The sequence below is a fragment of the Vigna umbellata genome, chromosome 1 (genome assembly GCF_029865625.1).
Source record: "Vigna umbellata cultivar VRB3 chromosome 1, Vumbellata_1.0, whole genome shotgun sequence".
Lineage (NCBI taxonomy): Eukaryota > Viridiplantae > Streptophyta > Magnoliopsida > Fabales > Fabaceae > Vigna > Vigna umbellata.
The window spans coordinates 59458925-59471911 of NC_142165.1; the positions used below are offsets into that span (position 1 = coordinate 59458925).

A 12987-nucleotide genomic window follows, 5' to 3' on the forward strand; every position below is an offset into this window, starting at 1 on the left:
TCACACTTACAAGTTTAGTTTGTTACGTGCCTTAGACCATACTAGAAGCACCTAAGACTAAGATATCCTACTACTCTCACCACATGTATCAATCTTCTCTACTTGAGAATGAAAGACCATTAAAGCGTTAGGATGACCCCTAAGACTGAGCTACTTGTATTCATACTAATAATACTTAAAACCAACACCAAGAAGTTCCATATTGGAACTCATTTCCATACCTTTCCATTTAATAAACAAGTAAATATTCCACTTTACATATCACGATAAAACTCATATTAAACTATCACACAATCATCAAAGAAACCAAAATCGTGCACTAGAAAAACATAGAACATTACAAATCAGAAAACTCAAAAACTAGTTGAAGGGCGCTCAACCCCCTAAAAAAGGTCGTTCAGGTGCCAGGTTCGTGGAATAGGGCACCTTGAGCTTGAGGGCGCTAAGGCGAGTTCCTCTTGCAAAAAGGGCGTCCGAAGGACGCTCAAGGGCAACTGGGCCTAATATTCTCGAAAAAAGAACACTTAGGGGGCACTTGGAGGGCGTCCAACACTGAATCAACTTCTAAAATTCCCCTATTTTGACTTTGAATACCCTCTATATAACTTTGAATGGTTCCTACAACTTCTTAGAAACTAAGAAACAACCAAACATAGACCTCTAACTCAAAGTGACCACTCTAAACCCCAAACTACCCAGTCTAGACTACCTAAACTCAATTCTACCACTCCATGCACCAAAACAACAAACTAAAGGCCTAAACAAGTTCTAAGAGACTCAAGTACAAGCCCCAAACTTCCCAAACCTGTCGCAACTCCTTACTTCAGAATTTCACTATCCAAACCACCAAAATTGCACTAAAAACCACTCAAACATCAACCATGGACCACCCTCTTTAGTTCCAAAATAGTTTCCACCCAAAACCTACTTCTAACAACCAGGTTCCCCAAACCAACATTTTTCTTACAAACTTGACTATTAAAACTCCTTTTTTTAGCTACTAAAACCATAACCTTGACCACTCTTCACTCCGTCAACATTTCAGTCAACTACAAACATCAATACAATTCCATGTTATGCAATTAATGACAATATTAACAACCAAATTTCATCATATCAGAATTCAATTATACCATACCAAAGCATATACATTTCATTAAACTAATATATCATAAACATCAAAATTAATGTTCTATCAAATTAATAAACATATAACAACCAAACTTACAAACACTATCAAATTTAGACTTAGACATCTAGCTTCCCTTACCTTATACCAACATTTGAGCTTTATAATGCAGACCCCCTTGCTTAGAGTTCAAGGAACTCTAGAAATACCTACAAAAAGCCTAATTGAGAACGGAGTGAGTCCTTTGGACCACAAATTGCAAGAGAATAAGGAATAGAAATCAAAGAACGCATGCGATGAATAATCGCTTCGTGAAACTTCAATTTAGAAACGAAAGAAAAAAAAGAGATGAAACTTACTTGCTCTATTCTAAAAGTTGATCGGATAGATGTGAAAATTACTCCGCCGTAATCTCCTAGGAGCTTCTAAATCATCAATCAGATGATTAAAGAGTTAGAATCCTTAGAAAAAAATGAGAGAAAGTTAAAAGAAATAGTTATAAAAAGATGATAAGTGTTTTATGTAATGAGACGAGTTTAAGAAAATTTATTTATTTTATTGAAGTATTTTAACTTTAAAACATTTAGTCTCATTATTTAAAAGTTATCAACTCTAACACTCTATTTTGTAGATTCTTGGAGAAAGTAAAGTTAAAACTCTTATTATATTAGTAAATGATTGTGTGCTTTCTTAATATTTTATTTATTTTTGAGTTACATACTGTTGTAACTTTTTTTGTTTTTATTATTTAATTTATTATAGTAATATCAATTCGTTTTTTTATATGTTATATTTTTATCTTTTAATTTAGGATTAAATATGTTTTTAGTCCCTAAACTATTGACCGTTTCTGGTTTTCGTCCCTCTTTCAAAGTAAGGTACAATTTAGTCCTTAATCTTTAAAAAACGTTCGTTTTAGTCGAAAAAACGAACGTTTTGAGGACTAAAACGAGGACTAAAAACAAAATTTTGAGGACTAAAACGAACGTTTTTCTAAAGAATGAGGACCAAATTGTACCTTACTTTGGAAGAGGGACGAAAACCAGAAACGGCCAATAGTTTAGGGACTAAAAACATATTTAACCCTTTAATTTATTTTCAGTAAAGTATTATTTCTCTTTATTAGTTTATATTTATATTATTTAATTTATTTTTAGTTATATACGAATTATTTTTATTATTTTATATTTATATCATTTAATTTATTTCTAGTTATGTAAATGACCTCTTTATTAATTTATATATTTATGTAATTTAATTTATTTTCACTTACATATGCATCCTCTTTGTTAATTTATATTTTTCCATACAAATCCTCTTCATTAATTTTTATTCATGTTATTTAGTTTATTTCTAACTATGATGCTCTTTGATAATCAATATTTATTATATTACATTTGTATTTTTATGTAATGAGTTTAAAATGTTTGAATTTGGGAGGTCACAGTGTATACAATTTGTATATGGTAGGTAGGACAAAGGACACATACTTTTGGTTTTCTTATGCCTTGTTCATTTGAATGAATTTGGAGGAAAGTAATTGAGAATTTTTTTGTTGTTTATTTGAGTGAATTTGGAGGTAAGGGAGAATGAATTTGAAAGTAAAGTTTGTGAGAATTAATGGAGGATTTGATTGACATAACAGATTAAAAAAATTTACTTCCAAATCCACTTTCATTTACTTTCAAATTCACTCAAATAAACAACAACAAAATTTATCCTCAAATCCTCTCAAATCCCCTCAATTACTCTTCCCAAATTCGTTGAAGTGAATGAATTTGGATGATGCTAACATATTGAGTGTTTATTTTTAAAAGGTTACAATTTAATATATGACGGGACAAAAGACGCATATCAGTGTCAATTTAAGAAAGTATTTACAAAATAAATGAATATATAATAATGCAGAGTAGTATCCTGAAATAAGATATTCAAAGCCTAAACTTAACCTATTCAAGATTACCAATATTAAACGATATGTATTTCTTTTGTGAATTACAAAATGACTGATATTATAAAAAAGTTATATTTACATCAATATTTTAATGAAAAATATTCAAGTCACTATTTCCTATTTAACTTTTAATGCTAAGAGTACATAATCTCAAATAATTTGTGGATTTGAATTCATCCATTCATTAACTGGTTATTATATTATAAATTTTTATTTTCAAACAGAGTGAACATATATAAATGGTAAAATGAATGATGTATTTTATTTTTGCTGACTTTAATTTATAGAATTTAAAGTGAAAGTGAAAACGCTTGAACATGTTCACTAATTAATCATATTTATGATTTTTAATAAATGAAAATGATTATCTAAGATAATTATTATCTGGAGGCATGAAATTTGCCATGCAGTGGTTAAAAATTGGCCAGTAGGTGATAAAATAATAAATTACAAATTTAAAATTTAATAAAGGAATTAGGTATATCGGAAATAAGACCATTTAATCACATTGATGACTTTTGCTCCACACGTGATTTAAGTTCTCTCATTTCTTGCATATTATACCTATAAATTATAGTCTGTGTAATTTATATATAGATTTTCTGGCTGTTCCTCACACTCTCCCAAGAGAGCCAGAGAGAGTGCAGCCTTGCCTCGCTGGTGATCCATTCTAGAGAGAGAAACACTTCTTTCACTCTCTCTCTATGATGGCCGACGATCCCATGCCCACGCGCTGGTCTTTCCAGGTTTTTTACTTTCTCTTCTCTCTCCCTCTCCTCGCAAAACTAATTGCGATTCTAAGATTCTTTGTTATTCATTTTTCTTACTACGACATTTGCATCGCGTTTCGTTGATCAATCTATAACGGATTCTTATAGTTGCTCCGATTTGTTTTCTCACTAGCTTGAATAATGTCACGGGAATTTTACTTTGCCTAGATAGATTGTGTGTTTTTGTATATTTTTTTGGTCTGTTTGGTTTTGTTGATTTTGTGGTGGACTGAATTTTACTTTTGTTGTTACCAAGAGTTGTACGTAATTTTAATGTTGGATCTTCAGGACTTCAAATTTTATTATGATGCTAAGTTTGGTAGGAAGAAGGCTGAGAAGAATGGCGAGACTGCTGATGAAGCGGTGGTAAGTAATGGAGGTTCATTGGGCATTGTGTCCAATGGCAATCCACATGCAAAAAAGGCATCGGAAATGGCTGTCTATGAGCAGTTTCGAACTGAGGTACTATGTTTGAGACATGCCTGTTTCTTGTGTAACCGGTCATTCATCACTCCTTAAAATTTCGCTGAGGTGTTTCGTCATGCTTTGATTTTGTGTTTCAGGGGCAGAACCAGATACACTCAAATGGATTTTCGCCGGTTAATATGGATGAAAGGCCGTATGATTTTCTGAACCATCACGTTGTGTTATTGGATTCTGTTGTTGGCACATATTCACTTAAAAATGTTTAAAGTCAATCGTATCAGAAACAGATACGATGCCTTTCGTAATTGATCGAGTAACATATTAGTTCAGTTATGATTAAAGTCCTAGATACTAAAAATATAGACATTCAGGATCATTCGACAAACAGACAATGAAGTTTCTGTTTTCTTTCATTGCATTTTGAATTTGCTGACTTTTATGCGTAGTCCGTACCTTTGATGCTCTCGCCTCACCTAAAGGAAACAGACGGACAATATCATAAGCATACTTTAACAGCCATTACTAAAATTGATAATTTTATATTTTCTCACAATTGCAACAGTTAGTAATATCATTTATTGAATTCTTCTGTTCTAGTAGACTATGTGGAAGATAGTGAATTTGCTACCAAGTAAAGAGAAGTTGACAATAATATACAGTTTTATATCTTCTAGAAATCACAATTGATATTTTCTGTTGTTTAATGAATCACGATTGATATTGATCCTTTGATCCTTGCTCACAATTTCAACCTTTAGTATTATCAACTTATGAATTTTGTGATTCTGTGGGACCATATAGAAGATAAAGAATTTATTCACTCTTAGAATTACTGATAACTTAGAAAATATGGAAGATAGAAAATTTATTCATCTGCAACTCTCAGATAATTATCCCTAACATTTTCAGGCATAAGTCTTTGCTTCCACCTTTTGAGTCTGCAGAAATGCGAACTTTAGCAGAGAGCCTAAGTAGGTATATTTTCTCTATCAACCTTTCTAACAATTTTTATACAAATGCTGACTATTTGGAGTAGTTACCTGTTTGTTGGTCAAAATTTTCATCGCCCATCACATTGTTGCAGGGATATCATTCGTGGAAGTCCAGATGTATCGTGGGAAAGTATCAAGGGCTTAGAGAATGCCAAACGTTTGCTGAAAGAGGCTGTTGTGATGCCAATTAAGTATCCCAAGTAGGTATCCCTATTGCAATTTTTCTACATCTAACATTCCTTAGAGGTATTGACAACCATTTTGTTTGACTGCTTGTCAAGATAATTTTGTGTATGTTGTAAATGAGATCTTTTCATTGGATGTTGCTGGTCATTTACATTGATGAATGAATAAACTAGTGTTTTTAATTTAAAGATGAAAGAAAGGGTAACAATAATGTTAATACTAACCTTTTATTGATTTAGTTTTATTGTATGGTGATTTAGTTTAATTGTATGGTGATTCAGTTTTTTGTGAGAAATATCTTGAACCAATGTTTTATCTAGATTGTTCATGCCTGTTGTTGGGTTCTTAACAGTAATAACGCAACACACAAGAACAAGATTGAAATAAACACTTTTATTGATCTTGGAAGGTTCTATACATAGAGAGTTTAACAAAACTCAGTGTCTTATCTTATCTCATAACAGTCTCTATATATAGAACCTAAACTATAGGAATAACAGAAAATCACTAGATTGTTTGTAGTACCACTACCACATGTTATACTATTCCCTTACATCAAATAGTCTAACTGTCTGACTAAGTTCTTTAGTGTATTGTTTGCTATGCATTATTTAGAGACAATGAAGATACATCTCACAGCCCATGCCTTCAGTTTATCCTTCTTAATATGTTCAAATGTCAATGTGCCAAACACCCTTAAATTCTCATAATTTGTAGTCTTTCCACTCAATACTTCTATATGAGTCTTATTGTTTAGAGTAGATGATGGACTCTTTCTTATCAAATAGATGGCAGTCTTTGTAGCTTTCCCCTAGAAGGACTTAGGCAATCTCACCCTTTCCAAAATGATTTTGTTCATCCTCTCAGCCAACCAACCCATTTTGTTGTGATGTGATGTGCTTGCAACTGTCTTTTGCCACTTTATACCTCCTGCCTTGCTAGAGTCATTGAATTCGTTTGAAACAAACTCTAGTCCATTGTTGTACTCAACACTTCCAACTTGGTTCCCTGCTGATTAATCACCATGGTGAGCCACTCCTTAACCTCTGAAAAGTCTTAGTCTTTTAAGATGTAAATCCACACCCTTCTTCAATAATCATCTATAATAGTGTGAAAATAAGATCTTTCAACCTGAGTTTGAGCTCATGTTGGATCCCTTTGGTTTGCTTGAGCATACTCAAAGGGTCTACTAGACGCATGCTTACCAATCTGAAACTTCAATCTATGAGACTTTCCTTGTACGTAGTGATCACAAAACTCCAATCCCTTTATCTTATCAATAAGAAAATGTCGTCAATAAGAAAAAGCTTGACAATATTTCTATCATAAACGAAAGCAATAGGGGGAGAGGAGAGCATGATCAAGGGAAAATGACGTCTTCCTCAAGATGAAGGAAATTGGACATCCCTGTTTTTGCAGAAGAGGAGGCTTATGGATGGACCAATCGATTGGAGTGGAATATTCGATTGAAGGATGTGATTATGGAAGAAAGTATGTAGGCTGTGTCTTGATTACTTTAGAAGGTAAAGCTTTGAATTGGTTTCAGTGGTGGGAGATCTATTAACTTTCTTGTGCCAGTTATAACACTCAAAATTGACCAAATCATCTGGTGAGTATCACTAAACTTTCTTTCCCTAAACTCCTTTTCTTTCTTTCTCTTCAACTTAGACACATTTAGACTCAACCCATTACCCTCTTCTTTACATTCTTGAATCTTCTGAATCTCTTTAGTCTTTAGTCCTTATCGATGTTTTTACCTCCTCTAGAGTAATCATTTGCTAGTTTCCAAGCAGTAAAGTGTCTTTAAAATGTTCGTACGTGCTAGGTAATGGGTTAAGAAGAAGTAAAACCTTACCCTCATCCTCAAGCTTCATCTCAATGTTCTCCATGTCTTCCTAAATCTTATTAAAACCTGTTATCCTTTCCACCATCATTCTTGTCTGAGTTGTCTTGAACGAGTACAATTGTTACTTGAGATAGAGTCTATGTGCCAAAAACTTATGCCAAAAACTTAACCATATACATTGACTCAAGTTTCATCCAAATTGTTACATATATTATATTATTATATATCTTTGATAGATATCTTATCTTTATCTTTTATCTTCAACTACTTTGTTATTATTCTTTATTTGTATTTTGGGCTTAGTCTATATTTCATTTTGTTGGAAGTCCCATATCGACTGGAGATAAGGCCAATTTATAGTATATAAGTGGGTGCAAACCTCACCTTACAAGCCAATTCTGTGGGGGTTGAGTTAGGCTTAAAGTCCACTTCTTAACATGGTATTAGAGCCAGGTTAGAACCTATCCTAGTGATATTTGTTGTATGGTGGGCATATTGTTCCACCCGTTATCATGCCGTTATTGGACCACCCATTAATGTCTAGTCCCACGCTCGAGATGTATATACCTTGGCGTGAGGGGGTGTGTTGGAAGTCCCACATCGACTAGAGATAAGGTCAATTTATAGTATATAAGTGGGTGCAAACCTCACTTTACAAGCCGGTTTTGTGGGGTTTAGTTAAGCTTAAAGTCCACTTCTTAACACATTTATTATAAATACTGAATCCTATGTGTATTTTTTACACAAGGGTGATTAATCCCAAACCTATTTTTCACTTATGTTTGTATGTAGAGCCTAAGGTATTTTTTTAGAAAAATTTTCATCACTGCTACCATTGCAACTGTTGTTGTCGTCACCCATCACCGTAAATGTCGTCAGAGTTCTAGTTCAGATCGGTGTCCACACGATTTTGATTGTCTCGGCTAGGTGACCACCGTGTCGTCAACAAGGGCTTCATCGGTGCTCTCACACGCCGTCACGCGCCTCTCAAAGTCACGTACCTGCGTTGTTTTCTACCGCTTGTGGTGGCGTGCGTCTTTGCTCCTCTTGGACAACGACCATCGACGCTGAGATCACCTCTTTCTCTTCTTTCCAAATTTGGTCTTGTTGCCTTGATTGGAAAAACTTGGATTTTTAAGGTTTCTCTCTCGAGTTCATCTATGGCTTCTTCTTCTATACTGTCTCTTCTAATATCTCTTTTGCCACCACTGTGTCTGACTCGTCCATATATACTATCAATGTCAATGTGCACTTGTTTGTTGATAACTTAGGTGACTCTAATTATGTGACTTGGTATCAGACATTAGACTTTGGCTTAAGAGTCAGGGGTATGTTTATCATATTATGCTAAAAGTGATTGATATTGATTCTATTGAGTTACCTGTTGGATTAAAAAATATGCTCAATTATGTCCTTATCAAGGGTACCTTGCACTCTTTAAAACAAATTTTTTGTTTCTATGACACATGTTTTGAAGTTTCAGAATAGACCAAATTATTATACACCAATTATACTCGGTGTTTGTCATGATCTTTTCAATGTTGTTGCTCCTCGGCATCAGGACTCTATGTCTGATTATATGGGTAAGATTCATGCTCTTTTTCATGAATTTAATGAGTTATTGCCTCCTGCCTTTACTCTTACCCAAGAAATAGAGCAAAACATGCATAATCAAAAACTCGGAGAGATGTGTGAAAGAGAGGATCGTTTGGAAAGAGAATGGAGAAAGAGACTTTATGATTGAGAGAGGAGGAGGACATCATATTAATAAGAAAACATGCAATTAAGATGGCATCTTCCAGTGATGGACAAGAATATGGACACCAAGCAAAAAGGTACGAGCAGTTTCAATCGAGTGTCGGTTTTTCCTTTCTGCTATACCATTTTGTTCTTGTGTATGAGGACAAGTGGACTGATGTAGTATATAATGGGAAGTCAAGATTGCAGAAAAGGTGGATGAGAAGTACTCTTTGACATTGTCACTTAAGATTTTGATTACTTGACCAAATTGATTCTTGATTTCATTAAAAAAGATGTAAAGATGGATAACAATTCAGAGCAATCTTTCATAAGATAAACCCAAGTACATCTTGAATATTCATCCATGAAGGTAACAAAATACCTAAAACCAAAAGAAGAGACATGACTAGGTCCCTAGATATCAGAATGGATAATCGAAAACTAGAATTAGACATTGATTGAGACCTTTTAGGAAAGGTAGATCTAACATGTTTATCTAGGTGACATGACTCACATTATAAGGTCCGGAGAGCATTAAGTTCAGACACATTTTTTTAGTTTTGACATTTTAGGACTAGGAGCAGCAACACAGGACACCCTTGGATGAGATTCAAAATGGTATAATCCTCCAAATTCATATCCTTCTCCAATCTGTCTCCACAAATCACGCTCCTGTATAACAAAAGATTTGTGATCGAAAGTTATTAAAAATTTAACATTTTGCTTAACTGGCTTAAGAAAATCAAATTGAAAGGACAATTAAGGACAAAAAGGATAGACTTCAAGAATTTTGACCTTCCATGGATTGAGAAATGCAGGCTGTTGATGTACTGGGAGATTGAGATGTTTGTGCCAAGCTGTTAGTCTTCAATCGTAGATACTCTTGATATTCATCCTCAGTGAACTTGGAATTGGTAGTTTCAGCTTTCGAGATATTGCGGTTTTGGAAGGAAAACCATACAAGGAGTAGCAATTTTCTTGTGTGATCCATCCTTTTACAATATGTGCATTGAGGGCATCCTCGACCTCCTTGTCCTTCTTCTCTGGTGCCACGTCCTCCTTTTCCTCGTGTGGCATGAGCTTCTTGAGTTTGAGCTTCTTGAGTTTGAGGCAGTGGGACACGAATAAGGCTTGTGGTCAAGGTTTCCATGCAAGGAACCTCATGACTGGTTAGAAGTTGATCTCTAATATGATTAAATTCTTGATGTAGAGCACAAAAGATCAATACCATGTAATATTTGTCTAGTTTCTTCTTGATATTGTCCAAAGGGTCCACTTCCAAAAACATCCTCAGTTCTTTGATAACAGATTGTGCTTTAGTCATGAAGGACATCATATCATGATATGCCATTTTAAGAGATGCAAGCTTGTTTGCCATTCAGAGACATTGAATATTGTTGGCATAAATACTTTGAGCTTTCTTCCAAAAGGAGTGACAAGTTTTGAAAGTTGTAAGAGAGACAAGTCTTGGTTCCTCTGATTGCCATAATAGGGCACACAGCTAGAAATCTGCTTGTTTCCGCTAATAAACTTTTTTAGCAGGTACATGGCTACCATCTTGCTCAAGGTGATCATAATGTCCTTGGCCAAAAAACCAAGTTCGACGGCAGCAAGCCAAGATACATAATTTTTGCTATTTAGCTTCTTGGAAGTAATTGAGAGACTTCCAGAGATTTGAATGACACTTCCAGATGCCATTTCTGATCAAGGGACAAAGAAACAGCCAGGAAAATAGAAAAGCCTAGGTGGCTGTTCACAAGGGTAGCTTTTGGATTTTCACAAGGGTCTCTTGGACTCTCATTTGATCAAAATTAGAGTTAAGCCCCATCAAGAAATCATAGACTCTATCTTGCTTAATATACTCATTGAGCATTGCTGAATCATCTGAGCACTTGGCTTTTATGACCATGTAATGGTCTAATTCCATCCACAATGATTTGAGTTGATTGGTGTACTCTGTAACTATCTTGTTTTCTTGTTTTGTAGCGACAGTCTTCACCTTCACATCATATATTTGACTAGCATCTTTAGCTTTGGAGTATGGCTGCTCCATGGCATTCCAAATCTCCTTTGTAGAATTAAAAAACATGTAAGTATAAGTGATTTTCGGAATCATGGAGTTCCATAGCCATGCCATGATCATAGAGTCCTCTTCATCCCATTTTTGTAAATTTGGGATCTTCTTTAGGAGCATCTTTAGTCAAGTGGTTAGCTTTCCCTTTACCTTTCAAAGATCTGCGAACAAGCTAGGCCTATTTCAAATAATTCTTTCCATTCAATCGGTAGGCAGTGTTGAGGTTTTGCAGTTGTCCTTGAGTGTTCTGTGATGCAGTATTGACCACTTTAGCAATTTGTTCTTCCATGTCCATGCAGTACAATGATTTTAATGCAGTGAATAGGTATTTGATTGTTGTGACTGCAACGAAACACTGCAAATCATAGCAACAATGAAGGGTGACTACCCTAAAAAAATACTATTGACAACAATTAAGGCTGCCCTTAAAGGGATGGTGGACAACAATGATGGCAGTCGTCTAGGGTTTGGTTTGCGACAACAATGAAGGCTGTCTTGAAAGAGATGGTGGCAACAATGAAGGTTGCCGTCTAGGGTTTTGGTGGCGTAGTCAGAGGCGGCTTCCAGAATTTAAGAGCTTTGATGCCATCTTATAATTTAGGGTAGAATCATTCAATAAGGCTAGAAAACTATTTTAGGAAGTATAATAATAGCACCTAGACAACCGAATCCCTATGATTCAAGGATATCCCCATCATACATTATAATTATAATATGCTAAATAGGGAAACAATCCAACTAATAAAAACACATTCTAACAAAAATAATACAGTTAATAAAACATATTCTAACAAGTATTTTGAAGGAAACTGAGTTGATAAGTGGGTTGATGCATTCAAAATCTATTGACACACCCATGGATCCTAATACTAAACTTATACCAAACAGGGGGAGCTTATGTCAAATCCCAAGCAGTATAGAAGACAAGTTGGAAAATTAAATTATCTTATAGTTACTTGTCCTTACATTTTGATAGGATACTGGGTAATAGGATAGAAGGGAGCCGAACGGTAGGAGGGAAGGGGAAGCAAGCCGAAAATTGGAAGGCAGGGAGAGGTCAAGCCGAACGGTGGAAGGCATGGAAAGGTCAGACCGAACGGTGGAAGGCGGTGAATAGCTGGAGCTGAACGGTAGGGTGCAGGGGAAGCAAAGCCGAACGGGTGCTGGACCTGATCGGTTGAAGAGTGACTATCCTAACTAGGACTACAGTTAGGATAGGTGGAAAATATTTAGAAATAATTATAGTAAATAAGAATATATCTTAGGGAAATATTTTATTTAGAACAATATTCATATTTTATTCTAGGGAAAGATTTTATTATAGGGAAATATTTTATTTAGAACAATATTCATATTTTATTCTAGGGAAATATTTTATTTAGGAAATAATTAGTATAAATAAAGGGAGAGTCTAGGGTTAAAGGTATGCTTTTGATTATTGAGTTTGGTTGATAGGCGACTATGCGTCCTGTGAGGGATGTTATGCTCCCAAGTAATTGGAGGAGGTTATGCTCCCAATTATTGTTTACTTTTGTTTATTCAGATATTACCATCAATAAAAGAGATTCATTCGTCCACTATCATTCGTTCATTGTCTTTTCTACCTATTGTGATCGTGTTTAATTACGTCTCCGACTCGGATACGTAACACATTTCCTTTGCAGTCAGTGTGATAAGCGGATTTCTTAATTCCCCATGTGAAGATCATTGAAATGCAGTCCATATGTTAAGGTACATTAAAGGAGTTCTTGGAAAAGGATTGTTATATGGTTTTATTAGAGATCCCACATCGATTAGAGATAAGACAAGTTTATAGTATATAAATGAGTGCATACAGGACCTTATAAGCTGGTTCACTTCTTAACATAGT

At 34.7% G+C, this 12987-nt stretch overlaps 2 protein-coding genes across 2 annotated transcripts; one reads left to right on the forward strand and one right to left on the reverse strand.

Annotated features, from left to right (window-relative positions):
- Positions 1-3670: 3670 nt before the first annotated feature.
- Positions 3671-5496, forward strand: LOC148205920 (uncharacterized). Its single transcript, XM_088112486.1, has 5 exons — positions 3671-3829; positions 4142-4315; positions 4417-4472; positions 5189-5254; positions 5364-5496. The coding sequence occupies exons 1-5, from the start codon at positions 3788-3790 to the stop codon at positions 5473-5475; spliced, it is 450 nt and encodes a 149-aa protein (XP_087968612.1). The 5' UTR covers positions 3671-3787; the 3' UTR covers positions 5476-5496.
- Positions 5497-10796: 5300 nt separating this feature from the next.
- LOC148205921 (uncharacterized) lies at positions 10797-11237 on the reverse strand. The gene has a single exon (XM_088105623.1). The coding sequence runs from the start codon at positions 11235-11237 to the stop codon at positions 10797-10799; it is 441 nt and encodes a 146-aa protein (XP_087961749.1).
- Positions 11238-12987: the final 1750 nt, after the last annotated feature.